Source organism: Pteropus vampyrus, unplaced genomic scaffold (genome assembly GCF_000151845.1).
Source record: "Pteropus vampyrus isolate Shadow unplaced genomic scaffold, Pvam_2.0 Scaffold287, whole genome shotgun sequence".
Taxonomy (NCBI): Eukaryota; Metazoa; Chordata; class Mammalia; order Chiroptera; family Pteropodidae; genus Pteropus; species Pteropus vampyrus.
In genome coordinates, this window is record NW_011889068.1 from 652,811 (window position 1) to 673,727 (window position 20,917).

Genomic DNA, 20,917 nt, shown 5'->3' on the forward strand with positions numbered 1-20,917 from the left:
TGTAGGGCTGCAGTGCCGCTGGAGACCTCAGTCGTCTTGAAATTCTGGTGAAATTGATTTTGCTAATGGATTTTAATTGTATTTAATTAAATGTGATTTTAGGAAGTGGAAGTGCGGATGATCTAAGTATCTTATATTCAAATAGAGCAGCATGTTACCTAAAGGAAGGAAACTGCAGTGGCTGCATTCAAGATTGTAACAGGTAAACTGCCGTTTTCAGTTTTGTCAAGAGATTGTTATGTCAGTGTGCTGAGTACAGTATTTACTGTCCTCCTAGGTTTTCTGCATGAGTCTTAATTTCTTAAGGCAGTTTTAAGGTATGTTAACTAATACAAAAAAGTCAAATTCTTTTTCACATATGAAAATAGTTATAGAAGATTGTGCAAACTTTCCATTTCCACTGCTACCACTTTAATTCATGCTCTTTCTATATCAATCCTAGACTACTGGAGAAGTCGTCTAACCACTCTCTGCCTCCTCCAATCCACTGTGGCATCGGAATAACTTTTCCTCAAGCACTGTTTTGTTCAGACTGTTTCAAACAGGTGTTTACTTACTCAGTTTTGTCTTCCAGATAATTATAAATTCCTGTCGCCATGTTGCCCCCAAAACAAGCTTTCTGCTCTTATGTGGTCCACTGTAATATGCTCTGCACGCCTTTGCTTCTGAAATCCCTGCTCAGCTGCCCGCTCCGCTCGCCTGCCTGGTCACCTTCAGACTCCTCCGTCATCTTCACATCTATAACACTTGTACTGTCATTGTGTCATCCACTGCATTGGATTTTAAGCTCTGTGAGATCAGGAACCATGTTTTTATACAACTTTGCATCTCAAGCACAGTAGTGACCCATGGTACTCAACCATTTATTTACATGCTGAGATAGAGGAACATATTTACACATGAATAATAAGTATTGTTTTCTTTTACCGTTAAGTAATAAGCCTGCTTCAGGAGTCCTTTGGAAAGAAGCTACTATTAGTGCATCTAAAAACTAAAAGTCATTATGTCTTGGTTTTACCTCCACAGTCCTGGTTTACTCCTTTTATCTGGTGTAATTATTAGTATCACACCCTTTTCACTCTCAGAAGCCAGAAGCCCTAGTTTGGGCAGTAACTTCTGTGGACACCCTAACTATAAGGCGAACAATTGATTTTTTTCATTGGTGGTATCAGTTTATTGATATGCCTTAAACTTAGTAGGATCTGTGCCAACAGTTTAAAAAGAAGGTCGAGGCACTCGGAATTTTTGCCAGTTTTACATATTTGAATTTTAAATAAATGTTTATGTTCACTCTGTCCAACTTTAGACCCCATCCACTATTGTGCTAGTTCACACTAGCCAGTTGTTACAGTTTCAGGATTTTGAGTTGGTCAAAGTCAAATTGGTAACCTGAAGTCAGCCACGGTTAGAGTACTGATACTGTAAAAATTGGCAAATGCCTCATCAGGAAAGCAGAATGTTAAACATTTACCCTCACCTAAGTAACCAACAAGACTCTATGGATTTGCAGAATATCAGACATGTTGTGATTGGCAGCCAAGAACCTGTGAGAGCTAAAAAAAATAATAATAATACTTTTCCTCCCACTGTCTAAGTCCTTCTAGCTGGGCTAATCAAATTAACAGAGACAGATTAATAAGAGAAAATGAAATTTTAATACATGTGCATGGAGAATTCACATAAGCATGAAAATTCCAAAGACAGGTAAAATTGGGTATATATGTTACTTTGGGTAAAAGAGAAGGCGGGAGATGGAATCATAGATTTCAAAAGTGAGAGGAATGTACATGGCAGGTATAAATATTTGGTAGGCAACCAAGAAACAATGAGATACAGGTAGGGAGGGATTTGGCGAACAGGACCCTGCTTGAGGCTGTCCTGTCTACCATACTTAATTCTTTTGTAGAGCAGGTTTTTCTATCTGAATCTCCTGTGCAGGAAAAGGGGGAGAGTCAAAGGTTTTCTGAGTCTTTTGCTTCTTAATAACCAGCTTAAAAATCAGTATCCCAAAAGGTATAGTTTTTTGGCAAAACTTTGGTTCCCTTCAAACTTTTCAGCTCAAGTGTCTCTGGCTAATACATTACTTTTGTCTTTGGTATTCCTGCAGTGCTCAGGACTCTATTTAAAACCCAGGACCTCCAAGGGCTACTGTAGAAGTGGACTCATTTTGTCTTTAAGTGAGATCATTTCAGGTGGCATTTTCTTGCTAACACTCCTGTTTCAGTGAAGACCCAGGAGGAAGTTAAAGACGGCTTTGGCCACGGTGTCCAGGGAGGCTAGAATGGAAGTTTGTCTTGAGATGGCCTGCTGGGGAGGGGGTGTCCTTAGGTAAGAGTTGTGTTCTAGGCCAAGTACTGAACTCCATAGGGACTGACTTAATTAGTTGTTTTCTTTACCTGGCATATGGATGCCAGCATGAGAGGAATAGGGGGATTTTACTCCAAAGCAGCTCTTCTCAAACTCATTTTAATGCCAGAAAAACCATGATTTGCTATTGCGAACATGTTGAAATATGGGTGTATTTAAATTTGTATGAGCTAGGAATCATTTATTAGCAGAAATATGACTGTTTTCACTTCAAAAGATTGCATACATTTTAAAGGAAGCCTGTTTTTTAATTTTTCGGTTAATTATCTCTGTTCTTTGGAGAATTGTTTTGTGTATGAGCCTTTATTACAATATAACTGATAGCAGGAGTCAAACATTGAAAATGAGAAACTCATGGCAAAATTTAAAAGGGAGCAGAGAACCTATGAAATAACTTTCATTTATTTACCTATGAAAATAACTTTTTATGCATTTTGGGGGAAAAGTATTTGATTTTAAGTATATCAACTCTTCAGGCCTACTCTGAAGCACTTCCTCTGAGATGTTTTCCCAGGGGCACATGAAGAGAATTACCTTTGTGAGTGTAAGGAGTGTTTAAGGAGCTCAAGGGGCTCCAGGCGCTGGCCCTCTCCTCACTTCTATTTTAGGCTTCCAGGTGAAACATGAAATGGGGTTATGATGCCTAAGCAAATGTTTAAAAGCTTTATTCTAGAAATTCCTTTCTGGTTCTTATCATTGTTTATCAGCTAAAAAAAAAAAAAAAAAAAACTCTTTCATCCATTAGAGCAGATGTCTCCAACCCCTGGTCTGCAGACTGGTTCTAAGCAAAAGGTGAGTGGCAGGCGAGAGAGCGAAGCTTCATCTCTTGTTTGCAGCCGCTTCCCAGCGCTAGCATCACCGCCTCAGCTCCAGCTCATTAGACATTAGATTCTCATAGGAGCACTGGTCCCTGGTGCCAAAAAGGTTGGGGACTGCTGTGTTAGAGAACTTTTTTGGGTTATCTAAACCGCACCAAAAATCTTTCAGTGGCTTTCCACTGAGGATATTTTGATAAGTTCAGTACAAATGACTGATGCCTAGTAATTCTCTGTTTTGCTCATCTTTGCTACTTTCTGACAGAGTTGAAATTAGAAGACTGTTTAGGGCATAACTGTGTGAACTTGAATAGTTAAGCTTTTGTAAACTCCGGTTTAAAAGTGCTCTGTGTTTTTATGAATGGATGCTTTTTTTTTTTCTTTATTCCTTTGTGGAATTTCCATTTATAAGCCCATATTTATTTTCAGGATTGTGGTTAAAGAGAAAAATATCTTGCATTTACTAGGCTGAGGAGTGCTAAAAATTAGTAGTCTACCATGACGAAGTAAACGCTTGAGCTAAAGCCGACCCAGTTTGCTAAAAATTAAATGCATCATTTCACTCAATTTTAGATTCTGCGCCTACCTCAGGTCCATCTTGAGTGGATTAATAGTATCTGGGTTTTGGAAGTCTGCGGTGAAAGGGTGATAGTCTTGTGGCTGTTCGTGTTGTTAATACCCTATAAGCATTAAACTAAGCTAGATTTAAGTCAGTGGTACAGGTGATAGATTCTGGTGCCCAGAGATCTGTTTTCTAGTGGTTAGGTGTTTTTACTTGATTTTATTTTTATTTTTTATATAACTTACTGGTTACAAAAGTAACATACCTATTATAGGAAAAAATGTGAAACCCAGTACAACACAAAATGAGATTAAAATCACCCATAATCCTAACACCTAGGCAGAGCAAATTGGTTATTTTTCAGAGAAATGAAGCTAATTAAGCTTAGTGACATTTCTAGAACAACTTCTGTGGTGCAGACTGCAAGAACACACCCACATGTGCAGTTCAGTGTCTGTACTCTGGAGAATTGTGAAGGGGTGCAAGTGGCCGATGACTCCGAATTTCTTTATTTGTAGTGTTTTCGTATATGTTTGTGGTAGAAAGAATGTAGGCCCTGAAGAGTGCCTCTGTGGCCCTGGTGTGGATCTAGGCACTGGGAATGTAGAGGTGCTCTAGACAGGCAATGCTCTTGCCTTCCCGAAGCTTAAATTCAAAAGAACTGACATGTGGGCAGATTGCTCCATTTGTCTCTCCATTTCCTTACCTGCAAAGTGAACATAATACTTACTTTGCAGGCTGGTTGTGAGATTGGATGAGAAGGTCTGTAGTCACTAGCAAGTAGCAGATGTTCAGTCAGAGCTTTCTCGCCAGATCACTGTAGACAAGAATAGACAGCAGATCTCCAGTAATTTGGGGGGGAAAAATAAAGCAGCCCTTGCTCATGCTTTCCCTGAAGCAAAGTAAGTATCTGACATGTACACTGCTTGTCACATAAGAATTAGCCAGAAGAGCAAACCTGCAGTCCCCAACGTGGACAGCCTGGTGCTTACTTTTTTAGTGAGTTATACAGGAAGTAGGCTCTTCATAGGATCTCTGCACGGAGTCCAGAGATATTTACAGTTTGGGTTAATTTTATGAAAACTAAGAATACAGAAGTTTAATTTATAAATACAATCTTAATTATATGTTTATTTCAGAATATAATGAAGTATATTAAGTAGTGGATTAGCTTTAAACCATTACTTCAAACAAAACCAAGGAACGCAACCTTGAAATGATCTCCAGTGATATTGGAAATACTTCATAGACTAAAAAGTGAAAGATGAAAGTTCATGACTTTCTTCCTTGATTTCCTCTGGTCTATTTTTGAAGCCCTTTGGCAGCAAGTAAATCTTAATAAAGCATATTAGGTTTTAGAGGGCTGATTTTCAAATAGTAATGCAAATTTTTGTGGTTCTGTGCTAAGATGCCTTATTAAATACATATGTGCCAATAAAAACTTTCCTTTTAATTTGTCAGTTAACAAGAATCAGCTGAAAGCCTATTTTGTGCCTGGTGCCATGGTGGGCTTTGTTAGTGTGCAATGTGGGGTGAGGGTACAGGGGGCTGTGAGAGCGGTGGGGTGGGGGTGGGGGGTGAGGCACACTGCCTGCTGCCAGGGAGCTCAGGCTCAGCGGGGGAAAGAGTGCTTTGGTACTCGTTTAAAAGGAAGTAGCCATAGATTTGATTGCTCTGCCATTCTGGATTTGTCTTTCTGCTATGTTGCCAGGTTCCCAAGATGAATTATCAGGTAGGTGTGTATTTGAGAGTCTTGTTTTACAGTATACATTCAGTTAGTGTAAGTTAAAGAGTAATTTTCAAAACAAATGACGTAATATTTTTGTCGTCTTTAGGGCTTTGGAACTTCATCCATTCTCAATCAAACCTCTTCTTCGACGAGCAATGGCCTATGAAACGTTAGAGCAGTATCAGAAAGCTTATGTGGATTATAAAACAGTGTTGCAAATAGACTGCGGAATCCAGATAGCAAATGACAGTATTAACAGGTAACCTGATCTGAGGCAGCTACCTCTGAGGTCTAGATGGAATTAGATTTTTTTTCTTTCTCTCCTTTAAGAAGGATGTCAAAGTACAGATGTGTTCTCAGTTATTTACATGAATGACTGCCCTTTTTTAAAAAAACTGGAACTATGATACATTTAATTTAATTGAGAAAGTAAACTGAGTCATAGAACAATAAGAAGCACTATAACAACCAAGAACAGTCCCATGAAAGTTTTGGACTATTTCTTTGTTTTTAACAGGGCATTTAAAAATATTCATATTTTTGTCATAATCAACGTATCACTTTATATTGCATTTTTGTTTTTAGACTGTTTTATAAGATATTTAATAAATAGAAATGAGTCTACGGCCATGCCACCCTGAACGAGCCCAATCTCATCTGATCTTGGAAGCTAAGCAGGGTTGGGCCTGGTTAGTACTTGGATGGGAGACCACCTAGGAAGACCAGGTGCTGTAGGCAAAAAATAAATACATACAAATGAATATTAATAAATATAAATGAATAAGATGTTAATAATAGATGAAGAACTTGTACCCAATTTTCTACTTAAATAGAATATTATAAATTCCTTCATTAATCTCAATTTTGTGTTCATATATACCCTTGTTTTTCCATGATTTAAAAAAACTTTTCATATATCACATTTTTGTGACATGAAAATTTGATTAATACACATTGATGTAATGTTTCATAAATTATGTCATAATTTAATTAACTATTATAATATTAGTTTTCACTGTTTTATAATTACGTGTTATTCATCTCTATAAGCCTTTGTTCATATTTTTGAATACCTGGGTTATAAATCTAGAAATTAAGATATTAAAGAATATGTATTTTTTAAGATCTTTGATGCAATGTGCTTAAATCACTTTTCAGAAAAGTTTGTATTGCTTTTCAGCATAGTGCTGTTGTTAACTAGGTGGAATCTTTAATCAGACCACATGAGTTAAAGCCTCAGTTCACCTCTAGCTAACTGTGTGGACAAGTTGTTAATTGCTCTGTGTGCGTTTGTGCGTGTATGTATGTATGTATTTATTGTAAAGTGATGCTAGTAAGTACCTACTTCATAAGGATGTTGTAAATATTTAATGGAGTAGTATAATTTGTATAAATGTGCTGTCTGCAAAAGATTTAGTACAATAACTGCTTGGTAGATATCGGTAACAATGAGTATGCCATATTTAATAGCATACCCTTGTAAACATTAATTTATGTTTTATAAAATGTTCACTGATATTCTAAGTAAAATTATATTCTTATTTCAATTTTTATTTGGTTACTTTTTCATATATTTTTATAGTATTTTGTACACTAAAAATTCATGTCTTTCCCATTGATAGAGGGGTATTTTTTATTCCTGTGAATTTTATTTACCAAGAAATTTATCCTAATTACCAAGAAATTTAACTCTTTTATGCAATAAGTTTGCAGTTCTTCCTCCAAAATGGCAGCCTTCTATCTTTCCATCAAAATCAACTGTTCTCTCTAAGTTAATTTCTATTTCATGATATATTCTGAGTTGTCTTCCTATAGTTTTATATTTGTTTCCTGGTCCATTTTCTACTGTTCATTGAATATCCTATTTTATTTTTTGAATATCCTATTTTTTTTATAGCACAGGATATAGGTTTTTTGTGCTGCTCAAAATGCACAGAATTTCATTTTAGTATTTGTAAATGGGGTTTAGTATTTCCTGTGGGGTTAGGAAAGTGTTTTCAGTGATGTCAATCTGTGCCAGTTATCGGACAAGATAAAAAATATAGTGAAAACTGCCATGTTGAATCTTCTTCTGTAGAGTTTGCAGATGTTCATTGGTACTACATCTGTCAGTGGCAACATCTGTTGTTTCTCTTCAGGAGAATGGGTGTCTTTATGAGCCTGCTAGGTATTTGTGTTATATGCCCTTTACACAGACACTCAGTAGGATGAATATCAGTTTATGGTGAAATAGCAAAGAATTTGGATCAGATTTATATTATGACATATTTACTCCTTGAGTGAGAATGGGAAGGTAAGAATTCAGACTTCATAGATTGCTTTCAGATGAAATTTGAAAATTACTAGTTGCGTAGCATTTCTAGTTATGTATAATATTTTCTGATCCCATATGCGCAAAGTATAACTTCTTAAGTATTTGTGTTACACTGTGCCCTGTATTGGTCTAGTGTACCATGCCCCACTCCCCACAAAAAAGACAAAAAGGGAAAAAAATGATAGTCTCTGTCTAAGCAAACTAGAATATAGGTAAGGGGAAAAACTTAAAACAGATTATCCCCAAGTGTGAAAAGTTATTAGTAAGGGCATCATCATGAGGTCAGGCCACCTTTGTCTGTGGGCTGCAGGTGTTAGAGAGAGAGATTTGAGGTGGTCTTTGAAGGGCACTGGTAGAATCTGAGAAGACCTTGAGCAAAATTGTAGAAAATGAGAATGGCATGTTTTGGATTAATTTATTTTTTAAAGTCATGCCTTACCTCACTCATCACATGGTCTCAGTGCACTTGGGAGAAAGCTGTCGGAAAGATCTGAATGTAGAACTGACAAGCATTCCATGGAGCTTCCACTCTGTGGTCACTCAGAACCTCTGTGATCCCAGCCTATCCGTAAGAAAGGGATATATATTGGTTCTTGGCTCTAGAGTGGAGCTAGATGAAACCTTGGGCATTCACAGCCTCCTTGATCTTGATTGTAAAATCAAGCAGTGTCACCTGGGAGCTCTCTAAGTCATTCGCCCTACTGCATAGCCGTTTCACTGCGTGTCATCTGCTACCTCATATGTGGGTGAAGGCCCTTTCCCCCTTCTTGTCTGGTTAATTCCTCCCGTCCTTTAGGAGAGGATGTGCTTCCTAGGAAAAGACTACCTGATCCACCCATCTCCCCCCACCACATACATGCACTTCAGGCTTCCTTCCTTGCTGCCTGCAGAACACTGTGCCATTTCTTATTACCCAGCTTCCATATTGTTTGTAAATTCTCTGTCCCTCTCTTTCTGTAATTTTTTTTCTCTCGTTTTACTAGGAGTTCCTTGAGATCAGGAATTGTGTTTTATCTATCTTTAGTTGCAGTGCCTTGCACAGTAGATATCCTCAGTAAAAATGTGTTGCATGAATGCATTCTTTAACAGACTGCATAGTTCACTCCTGTGCTTTGGGGCTCTGCTTTTAATTTGCCCATCCTCTGTCCTGTGGTCTCCGAGATGGTCAGGGAAAATAAGATCTCAACGAGTTAGGGGCTCTTGTGAAACAAAGCGGGAAGACACCTGAAGTATCCGACAGGAGGGGCTTTTTGAAAAGATATTTTAAGAAATGTAGTTCAGCAATAGGCTGAGGGAGAAATACATGGCTGAGAGACCGATTTCTCACATTTCTGAACCTTCTGCATTATAGTTTTTTAAAAAATTGTAGCATAACATAAAATTAGCTATTTTAAAATGTACAGTTTAGTGGCCTTTTAGTACGTTCACAATGTTGTAGCACCATCTCTGTCTAGTTCCAAAACATTTCATCACGCCAAAATGAAACTGTCCTCGTTTAAGCCGTCATTCCTCATTCTCCCTCCTCCCAGCCCTTGATGCCATTAATTTGTTTTCTGTGTCTATGGATTTACCTATTCTGAATAGCTGATATAAATGCAATCATAGGATATGTACCTTGTGTTGAGCTTCTTTCACTTGGCATGAGTTTTCAAGGTTCATCCATGTTGTCGCACATATCTGTACTTCCTTTTTATGGGTGAATAATATTCTGCTTCATGGATAATACCACATTTTATTAATCCATTCATCATTTGATGGATATTTGAGTTGTTTCCACGTTTTGACTGCTGTGAGTAGTGCTGCTATGAACATTCCGGTACAGGTTTCTGTTTGCCTGTTTTCAGTTCCTAGAAGTGGAATTGCTCGGTGATTATGGTAATTCTGTTTAATTGTTTGAGGATTGTATTAATACTTTTTATATGTGCTCAAGAGGGTTCTTTACACATATTGACTTTTAAGACATTCATTTTTTTCTAATTGATTCTTGCTGGTATATCATTTTTATGATGATGATGATGAGGCGTTGTCAGGTTTTGCTGTATGTATTTTTCTATAAAATACCCATTTTTAAAATTTCACTGTTCCTTTTCATGAATCCCATATTTACTCTTGCTTTTCCATCTAAGCAACAGCAACTTTTTAAAAAATTTAAACAGCTGTGCTTTTTTTGTTTCTGTCTTCCATTAACCATATTCCTCTCTTCCTCTCCAGGAATCTTATATGTTACATTTCCCTGCATATACTTATTTACTTCCTGGCAACACATCATCTCTTTTCAGCTGCTTCTTCCTTCCTATTTGCTGGTAATACAAGTTTTGCTTTAAAATTCTTTTTTCTAAAGCTTTTTTTTTCCCCCTTCAGTTGTGGGTGGTTGTATATTATTTTTCAGATTTTTTTTTACACTAAAATATAATAATTTGCTTATCATAACCACAGATCACTATTGCAATTTCAGATGAAGAAACTGTAAGGAAACTATGTGTCTCTATATAAATATAAAAATTTTTCACACAAAAAGTATTACTGAGCTCTGTAACTCTAATGCATTCTATTAATTACCAGTAAACCTTCAGTCTTGGGGAGCACCTTTTTAAAACCAGATTCATCCCAAAGACATAATTCTGTTTTGTTTTTAAATAAAAGTATGATGTTTTATATGTTTAAAATGATGAGAAAGTGATAATCAGGGATGTTACTCTGAGATTTATGATGACTTTTAATAAATGTCATTAATACAAGGGCCCTTGAAGTAGACTCCAGTATCCTATTTTTTCATCTTTATGCAAAATAAATGGATAATTTTAGAGAAGAAAAAAAATACCAAGTAAGAGTATTACCATATGATTATTAACCACATGTAAATGTTTTAAGAAAAAGCAGTGTTCTGGTAACAGTTTTAGCAGCCAATCTTATACGCTTGTTTTTAGTATATAATTTGGCCGTAGAAATTCTAATGTATTGAATAGTCTCAAGAGTAATACATTGTCAATTTAGTAATTATTTTAAATGTTGTGGGTCATTTCTTCTAGGCTTCCCAAATTTTAATTTATATTTTGCTTTTTCAAAAATTAAAATTTTAAACCAATTAGAAATGTCTTAATTTTTTCTTTGATACAAAAAGGATCTAAAGTTACATAGTTTTTGGCAACTTTTAAAAGTCCTTTTGAAGACCATTTATGTGGACAACAAATAGCTCAAGATCGTATGTTTTCTACAGGGAAATACACAAATGTATAGCATTTGTAAATCTTACTTTTTTTTTTTCTTTTGGTAAATCTTACTCTTGATATGACCTTTGGTAATATAAAACACAAATTGCATAATCAATAGAGAAAACTCATTTTTCTCTTTAGAATAACAAAAATTTTAATGGATCTGGATGGTCCAAGCTGGCGGGAGAAGTTGTCACCCATTCCTTCTGTGCCCACTTCGGTGCAATTGCGAGCTTGGCGACCCACAGCAGAGATGCCTCCAGACCAAGTGGGCGATTCCAGCAGCCATCACCAGCCAGGCACCACAGGTAGGGGAAACCTACACTCCTTTCTTCTGAGGGTTATTTCGAGCCTTGTATATTTTCACAGTAAAGCAGAAGAATAAGCATAAACTCAGGCATTAGACCTGGTATTACGTTAAGACCCTGTTCTCCCCCTTTCTAACTTCAGAGTCTTAGAAGTTGCTTCACACCTCCAGCATCCTAGTGTATGTGAAAAGGGGGTAAAATGAATAACTGTCCTGTGGAGTTGTTCTCAGGAATAAATGGAGATATGCATATAAAATATTTAGCACATGCTGACTGTATAAGGTCGTAATAACCTCAGTAGAGGTTAAGTCAGTGTCGTTATTAAGAAAAAAAGTAAGCATATAGTCTTCTACTATACCATGTATTGACAAGGCTAACGTAATAAGAGTGATGTATTCGAAATAAATAAAACCCTACAACATAACTATCTAGCAGGCACTTCCTTCTGCCTTATATCATAGTAGTTACCATATCTGCATTGCTGTCGTACCTACTTCTGCTTTGTGCAGAGTGTTTAATACATGCGACTTCACTCTTTCTGGTTTAAAGCCAGTTGAGCTCCCATTTCTCCTTCCTTCTTAGGAACTGCATGTCATTTGGCCCCCTTGTGTGAGATCTTTTGAAACGCGAAAATTAGGCAGAAATATTCTGCTGTTCAAAATAAAAGATGAAAAATTAACTAATATGTCATACTGTTTGTGCAAAGGGACAAATAAGATTATTATTTTACATTCAGGTTTATACTATATAAAGTCACCGCATCAAGATTTTTAGATCATATTTGGGTCAATTTAAAGGTATATTTTAATTTTTAAGTTAAGGATTTTTATTTTCAATCGAATTACTCCATAGGGTAAAGTTACTACATAGATTTAAAACTTTAAATTTTAATACTTGATGTGTGTTAGAAACCTTTGGTTCTAAGTAATAGAAAATCTGTTGACCTAAATTGTAAGGAATGGTTTTGGCTCATGTAACTGGGAGGGCACAGGTAGATCTCTGAAATCGTGCATGGCTCATCAGGGCCCAGGCTCTGGCCAGGAACAGTAGAACCATAGCAGTTTTAGGCTTCATGTCTGCACATATCAGTCCAAATGGTGAGAGACTCCATTGCTTTTGGCAGTATTAATTTAAGAATCAGGAAATATGTTGCCCCAGAGCTGTAGCTTTTTTATCCTGTTGTTCTATTGGCTTGAATTCTGTGGACACTTTTTCTAATGGGTCATGTGACATTCCTGAGCCAATCCCTATGATCTAGAAATGCCATGCCCAGATTGGCTTACGATGTCTGTTCCTGTTCCTCTCAACACAAAGGCCTAATAGGAGGCGGGGTGATAGCTGTGAGGTGCCCCTGGGAAGGAGAAAATGGATCCTGAGCACGAAGTCAGCCATGACCACTGCAAGATAATGGGTAATGATAATAGTTGGGACTCTGATCGCAGATACCAGGAAACTTAACGCTTAAGCAAAAAAGGTTGTGTATTGGCAGGAGCCAATTGTGGAAAAGTCTACAAGGAGCGTAGCTGCAGGGATGGTTGGATTTAGGACTCAGAATTCTTCCTTAGCTCTCTAGTCGGCCTTTCTTTTGCTGTGTTGGCCCCGTTCTCAGACAGACTGTCCCTTTGTCTCACAGGATAGCAACATAGCTCCTCCTTTCATCTTCATTCCACGGGAAAGAGCACTAATGACCCTCACTGCCACAAAAATCCTGGTGTAGCTTATTGGATCTCATAGATCCACCCCTGACCAGTTAGATTATTTTGGCCAAGGAAATGTAATGTGCTGATTAATAAAGCAAAGATTACCCCAAAAGGTAGGGCTAGAGTGAGGTTCGCTTTAAACCACAGAAGTAGAGAATAAAAGAGTTGTGATTTTCCAAGGAAAGTTGGGGTACTGGACAAATGTCTACTTCAGGCTTTAACAGGTTTATTTTTCATGAAATAATTATTTACGCAAACACTAAATATTTGTATCTCCAGCAGAGAAAAGAAGGCATGCCAATATGGATAAAATGATGGAATTACTTGTGTTTATTTTCTAATTTGAAAAAAGTGTCATAATTTTATAATTATTTTTACTTACAGCCAACTTATCTTTTTAATTTATATACAAAACTTTGTTCCATTTAGACTTTAGCTCTGGATGGTACGGGGTCAAGTTAATTTACAATAGATGGTTTACTTACAGATGTACTTAAGATTTTGTAGAGGTACTTATATGAAAACTTCCTCCTTTTTTATTTTTTGGGTTCCATAGATGAAAAAATGTTTAAAACCTTTAAAGAAGAAGGAAATCAATATGTAAAGGACAAAAACTATAAAGATGCCCTTAGTAAATACAGTGAATGTTTAAAGATTAACAATAAGGAATGTGCCATTTATACAAACAGGCAAGTTCTTTGTAACTTTATATACTTATGTTAATATTTTTTATTAAAAAAATGTAGACGTTAATTGCCAAAGTTCTTTTCCATGGTTCTGAAAATTTATGTAGCAAATTGTCTTATGTGAGTTTTTCAAAGAGGTGGGGCCATAGGAGTTCTGGAGAGATTGAAACATGAGGTGTGGTGAGCTTGGAGGTCTGGTTCATCAGCATTATGCCTTTGTGCCTGATCATTCCTGGCTGGGTGGCCTTGCTGCAGCTGGCCTGCCTGAGCATTATCCTCCACAGCGGGAATAGGAATCCCTTCCCTTTCAAACTAGTGTCTTACGTGCCCGTTTTCTCCTCAAGTGCTAAGGGAAGGGCCAGCATCTGAGTATGCAGTAAGAATAGGCAGATAGATTGTTCTAGGATGCTGCTCAGGTGCCATCTTTAACACATTGTGCTAAAAGATAATTAGAATATGGTGATTTGGGAAATTTTAGTGAGTACGTAGAGTCTGGGGTGATAAGAAATAAATGAGGTATGGTTCCTAAAGAGTAGGGACTCACAGCATGAATTTTTCTAGCTATTTGAGACAAATTCTTTTTAACTTCTCACTGCCTTGTTTGGGTACGTTTTCCTCTATTGCCAACCTTTTTGCCGAAAATGTGTCACTAAATTCAAAAGGCCTTTTTCTGCCCTCCTCCTGTTCAGCCTCTGCAGTGTTGGGCATTAATGCCGCTCGGTTTTCCCTGGAGCCCTCCCTCTCCCCTTGGCCGCAGTGCTGACAGCTCTCTTGCCCAGCTGTCATCTTTCCCCTCTGCAGGCTTTTCTGTCCCTGGTATGCTTGGGGTTCTAAAGGTGTAGATCCCTTTTTCGCTCTCCATGCTTTCTGGCCATCTTTTCCTCTCCTCAGCTCCATTTGCCACCTTCCATTTATGGCCCCCAAATCTCTGTCTCTGAGCTTTGGTCCTGAGCACTTCCCTCCCTTCTGCACTCATGATGCGTTACCATCCCTGACGGAGGCCTCCCTCCCTCTCCCAGTCTGGCAGAAGCTCGGATGTCTTTAGGTTCTGAATTTTTCTTCAGCGAGAGCCTTTTCTCCACCCTCACCACCATTCCCTCCTCTGGGCAACCGCTATCTCCTGTCCGTCTGCAACACCCTTTCTGGTGTGCCTGCACCGTCCTGTTCCCTCTCATCTCATCCTCCAAGTTGCAGCTAGAGTGACCTCTTTAAACATAGTGAACAGGTCAGCCCCTATTTAAAAACCCATCAATGGACTTCCTTGAAATTCAGGATAAAGCTCAGCCTCCTTGCCATGATTTATAAGGCCCGTCATGATCTGGCCTGCCCACTCTGCTAGCCTCATCCCTGCACTATGGCCATGTGGAGCTCTTCTTACTCCATCAAGAACACCGTGTTCTCTCACCGTAGAACTTTGCACATACTGGGTCCTGACCTCCACTCCCCACTCCCTCCATCTTCACTCTCAGCCCAGTGCCTTTACATTGGATAATTCTCACTTAATACTCAGGGCTTCAACTTAAATGTCACTTTCAGGTCTTTCCTAATTGTTCCTCCCCTCTCCTCAGCCCCACCAGATCTGATGAGATTTTCAGCTGTGTCCTCCTAGAGCATCCTGTACAGATTTTATTGTGTTTGCTTGCTTCAGTTGTCTGTCTCTTCTGCTAGATTGCAGCCTCCTTGAGGGCTGGGACTATATTTTATTTGCAGTTGTATCCCCAGTGCCATAATTATATGTATTGCAAGAAAATGCCATAATTGGAGTAAAGTGTTAGTTTTCAATTGAGAAACAGCTGTGGTATGGAAATAGACTTATTGAGCTATTTTGATTTTTATTAGCTGTCTAAATTTATAGATGTATTATCTTTACCTTGCATAATACTGAGTTCCATTACCTCATACCAGAGCTCTCTGTTACTTGAAGCTGTGCCAGTTCGAAGAGGCAAAGCAGGACTGTGATCAGGCACTGCAGATAGACAACGGGAATGTAAAAGCGTGCTATAGACGAGCTCTTGCTCATAAAGGACTCAAGGTGAGGAAATCTTCATTTTAATACGTAAACTTCAGCTCTGAGCAAATGTAGTTTTCATGAACATCAGTCTCAGGATCATGGAATGGGAGCAGGATTTTCCTGGAGTTTAATCCTAGTTCTGTACTAATCAGTCCTGAAACTTTGGAGTAGGCCTCAGATTTTCCCTAATTACAATGTGGAGCTAGATAATGTCTATTATCACTTCCAGCCTAAAAATTATGGTTTATTTCCTGATTTCCTAAGGACTGTTGTCAGTTACAGTAGGTCTACTTTAAGGGACAGGGAGATTTTTTACCAAATTACTGAAGGCCACCAGCAATGCCATTGGATTCCTCCAGCAAAGGACTGGGGGTTGTCTGTGGGGGTGGGAAGAAGGCGTCAGAATGGAAGATGGTAGAGACATAGGAGACTGAGATCTCTTGGTGATTTGGGCCTTAAACCAGCTGGTGGTCAGTATGAGACTAACGGATGGCATTCTTCTTTAAGAAAACTGCACCGTTATTTTCAAAGAAAGTATTGTATAATTATGCTTTTGTTAATACTGTTTCTTCCACATGGAAAACTTGAATGAATGTTAAAAGTCAATTTGATTAAGGTCTAATACAGTGAAATTCACACAATGTGCAGGTCTTGGATTTTTTTTTCTCTTTAAAGATTTTTAAATTGAAATATAATCAACACAATATTTTAATAGTTCCAAGTATACAACATAATGATTCAGTATATGTATGTATTGCAGAATGATCACTATATTATGTCTCGTTAACATCTATCACCACACTTACAAAATTTTTCTTTCTTGTGAGAACTTTTAAGATCTACTCTCTTAGCAACTATCAAATATATAATACAGTATTATTAACTATAGTCACCATCCTGTACATTATATTCTCATGATTTATTGTATAATTGGAAGCTTGTACCTGTTGACCACCTTCACCCATACTGCCCATCCCTCATTCCCCGCCTCACCTCTGGAAGCCACCAGTCTGTTCTCTGTATCTGAGTTGGAGTTGTTTTTTTTGTTGTTGTTGTTTTCCCTTAGATTCCACATATAAGTTTAATTGCACATATGGTAATTGTCTTTCTCTGACTTATTTCACTTAGTGTAATGCCCTCAAAGTCCATACATATTGTTGCAAATGGCAGGATTGCCTTCTTTTTTTATGGCTGAATAATATTCCAGCACGTATATACACCACTTTATCCATTCATCCATCAGTGTTTCCATGTCTTGGCTATTATAAATAATGCTGCAGTGAACATGGAAGTGGGGTATCTTTTCGAGTCAGTGTTTTTGTTTTCTTTAGATAAAGACCCGGAAGTGGAATTGCTAGATCATAAGGTAGTTCTATTTTTAAATTTTTGAGGAACCTTCGTACTCCTTTCCATAGGGGCTATACTGATTTACATTCCCACCAACAGAGCACAAGGGTTCCCTTTTCTCCACATCTTTACCAACACTTATTTTTTTGCCTTTTTGATAATAGCCGTTCTAACAGGTGTAAAGCAATATCTCATTGTGGTTTTTGATTTGCATTTCCCTAAGGATGAGTGATGCTGAGCATCTTTTCATGTACCTGTAAGTCATCTGTATGTCTTTACCGTTCTTCTGCTCATCTTTTAATCTTTTTTTTTTTTTTTGCTGTTGAGTTGTGTGGGTTCTTTACATATTTTGGATATTAATCCCTTATCACATATATGATTTGCAGATTTTTTTTTTTTTACCACTCAGTAGGTTATTTTTTCATTTTATTAATGGTTTTCTTTGCTGTGCAGAAGCTTTTTAATTTGATGTAGTCCCATTTTGTTTATTTTTGCTTTTGCTGCCTTTGCTTCTGGTGTCAAATCCAAAAAATCATCTCTAAGATGAAAGCCAAAGAGCTTACTGCCTGTTTTCTCCTAATTTTCTGGCTTCAGGTCTTACAATCAAGTTTAACACATTTTGAGTTGATTTTTATGTATGGCGGTCCAGCTTTATTCTTCTGCATGTGGCTGTCCAGTTTTCCCGATACCATTTATTGAAGAGACTGTCCTTTTACCAATGAGAATTCTTAGCTCCTTTGTTATAGATTAATTGACCTTATATTCGTGGGTTTATTTCTAGGACTCTGTGTTTTGTTTCATTGATCTAAGTGTATGTGTTTATGCCAGTATCGTACTGTTCTGATTACTATAGCTGTGTAATATAGTTTGAAGCCAGAAAATGTGATGCCTCCACTTTATTTTTTTTTCAAGATTGCTTTGGCTATTTGGGGTGTTTTGTGGTTCTATACAGTTTTTAGGATTGTTTGTCCTATTTCTGTGAAAAATGCCATTGGTATTTTGATTGGGATTGCATTGAATCTGTAGGTTGTTTTAGATAGTATGGACATTTTAACATGTTAATTCTTCCCACCCGTGAGCATGGAACATCTTTCCATTTATTGTGTCTTCAGTTTTTCTCATTAGTGCCATGTAGTTTTCAGTGTACAGGTCTTTCACTTCCTTGGCTAAATTTATTCCTAGGTATTGTATTCTTTTGATGCAGTTGTAAACAGGATCGTTGTCTTAATTTGGTCATTGACTTGAGTAATATACATTCCTATGTAGCCAGCAGCCCACCCCAGTCAAGATAAGGAACATTTCCATCCCCCTCCTCCTACCCCCACCACCATTCATCTGATTTCCGTCACGGGGTTAGTTGTGCTTCTTTTTTTGACATTAACAAAAGTACAGAATGTACTCTTCAGCTTATTTTGTTCAGCATAACGTCTGAGATTCATCCATATTATGTGAATATCAGGAAATGTTCCTTTTTATTGCTGAGCTGTATGAATGTACAATTTATTTTACATATTTACCAGTTAACGACGTTTAAGTGTTTCCAGTTTGGGTCTTTTATGGGTAAAGCTGCTATGACATCCTTGTGCATGTTTTTTATGGACTTCTTCATGAATTGGTACAGCTGGAGGCCAGGCACAGGTGTGAGTGGGAATGGAGAGAGGTAGTCAGATCATGGAGGCCTGGGGGACCATGCTCTAGGGCTGGGCTTGATCCCAAAGATAATGGGAACCCCAGGGTGTGGTAAAGGGCAGCATGATGGGTCAGATTTGGGGACATTGTAGAAAGTGGATCAAAGGGGGCCCAGCATATAGTAGGGAGATATGTGAGAGGCCACCACGGTGAGCAGCAGATGCCCAAAGGAAGGTAATGGCAAAGCGAAGAGAGAAGGTGTCTTAGTTTGCTAGGGCTGCCGTAACAAAGTACCACGATGGTGGCTTAAACCAGGAGTTCCCAAACCCCGGGCTGTGGACCAGTATAGGTCCAGGGCCTGTTAGGAATAGAGCTGCACAGCAGGAGGTGAACGGCAGGCCAGCAAGCGAAGCTTCATCTGTATTTGCAGCTGCTCCCCAGCGCTAGCATCACCGCCTCAGCTCCACCTCAGACATCAGGCATTAGATTTTCATAGGAGCACCTGGTGCCACAAAGGTTGGGGACCTCTGCCTTAAACAATTGACATTTATTTCCTCATACTGCTGAAGGCTAGAGTCTGAGATTAAGGTGTTGGCAGGGTCGGCTCCTCTTGCGGCCTGCGGCACAGGAAGGATGTGTTCCACGCCCCTCTCCTTGGCGTGTGCATGGCTGTCTTCTCCCTGTGTCTTCACTCTCTCTTCTCTCTACACATTTCTATGTCTAGATTTCCTCTTTTATAAGGACACCAATCATATTGGATTAGGACCCACCCTAACCTTATTGTAACTCGATTACCTTTTGAAAGAACCTGTCTCCATTCTGAGGTTCTGTGGGTTAGGCTCTTAACATAGGAATTTCCAAGGGGACACAATTCAGCCGGTAACAGAAGGTGAGGGATTAATTGAAGGTTGTGTGAGGGTAAAGTTGACAGGACACACTGAGCACTGAACTGTGTGGAACAAGGAACAAAGCGGGTGCCTCCCAGGTTCCTGGTGCTGGCGGCCGACTGGCGCAGTGCAGTCATCATGGAGTTTGGAAAGCAGGAGGAGGAAGTGTGAGCGGGGAGAGGGGAGTTTTGTTTTGACCTTATTGAGTCTGAGATCTTTTAATGCCCATCACAGGGAAATACTAAAAGTATCTTCTGTAAAACCAAGTTTTTTGGGGGAGAGGGCAGTCATGTTTTTGCATAGTATAGTAAATGATTACGGTCTGTGTGTACTGAGCGATCAGTCATTTCTAGATCTAGATCCACTCAGGTTTCAGCAGAGCCACACCTGTGCGGATTCTGTGAGCCGCCTCCCATGCCAGTGGAGCCGTGCCGCTGCCCGCCCTCCCCCGCCCCCTTCTCAGTTTGTTAAGAGGGATATTATAAGGCTAACAAATGAATAGGCAGCTGAAGAGGTACAGCCGATGAGGTCTAAAAGGGTCCTGTGCCTGTGGGACTGGGGTGCACCACCCTCCCAGCATGCATATGTGCCCACTAACCCCGAAGGTCCACAGCCCCACTGTACTTATAGTGCCTGTGTGACCTGGCCCCACACCCCGCTTTTTTGTTAGCAACCCACTCATTTGTAAACCTCATGTGAAGATTTCCAATGAAAAGAGGCCTCTTCAAAATTGACTCCACTCTCTTCGTGCTTAATGGATTTGGGTACATGACAGTAGATCTGTGTGACTCATGAGTTTCTGAGTGTCCAGACCTAGAGCAGGTCTACCTTGTTCTGGCTGCCTGTCTCTGAACCTGTTTACCTGACCAAAAGTCAAAAGGTAAACCTAATGAAAGACCAGAATTTTGTACTTCCTTGGAATGAATTCTAGAAATTGTATTAGGATGCAGAAAAATAATCCCAAATTTCAGCAATCTTATCCCACTAGATTATGAGGCCGGCAGTTTATTTTTCTGATTTGACTTCTTACAGCTTGATTTATATACCCTGTAGTTTGAGTTATGTGCCAAGTGAATTTAATTTCAGGATCTGCACAGGCTACGACTGCTTATCAAATGCTTCAGCAGCACACCTGTGCCCGCCTCCTCCCGTGACCGTGGCGAGGGTTGGCCCCGGGCTCACCTGGCAGGTAGCTCTCAACCAAACACTCCGCTTTTGGGGATCTTTTGTTTTCGAGCTGGCTTTAATTTTTTTTTTTCCTGTGTGCCAGTTTTGAAAAGTACAGAACTTTCCTTAATGTACAGCTCTTCTTCACAAGAAAAGATAACATTTTACTTTTAATTACAACTT

The 20,917-nt window shown here is 38.7% G+C and overlaps 1 protein-coding gene and 1 non-coding gene across 2 annotated transcripts in view; both read left to right on the forward strand.

The window, feature by feature from the left end:
- Positions 1 to 20,917, forward strand: part of SPAG1 (sperm associated antigen 1) — a 64,108-nt gene that overhangs the window by 37,885 nt on the left and 5,306 nt on the right. The window contains exons 11-15 of the mRNA XM_011376194.2: positions 92 to 202; positions 5,580 to 5,732; positions 11,141 to 11,307; positions 13,564 to 13,696; positions 15,599 to 15,725. Coding sequence (XP_011374496.1) covers positions 92 to 202; positions 5,580 to 5,732; positions 11,141 to 11,307; positions 13,564 to 13,696; positions 15,599 to 15,725 — 691 coding nt within the window. The remainder of the gene's footprint in view (positions 1 to 91; positions 203 to 5,579; positions 5,733 to 11,140; positions 11,308 to 13,563; positions 13,697 to 15,598; positions 15,726 to 20,917) is intronic.
- Positions 6,093 to 6,211, forward strand: LOC111729879. The gene has a single exon (XR_002776441.1). It is a non-coding gene; the product is annotated as a 5S ribosomal RNA (ribosomal RNA).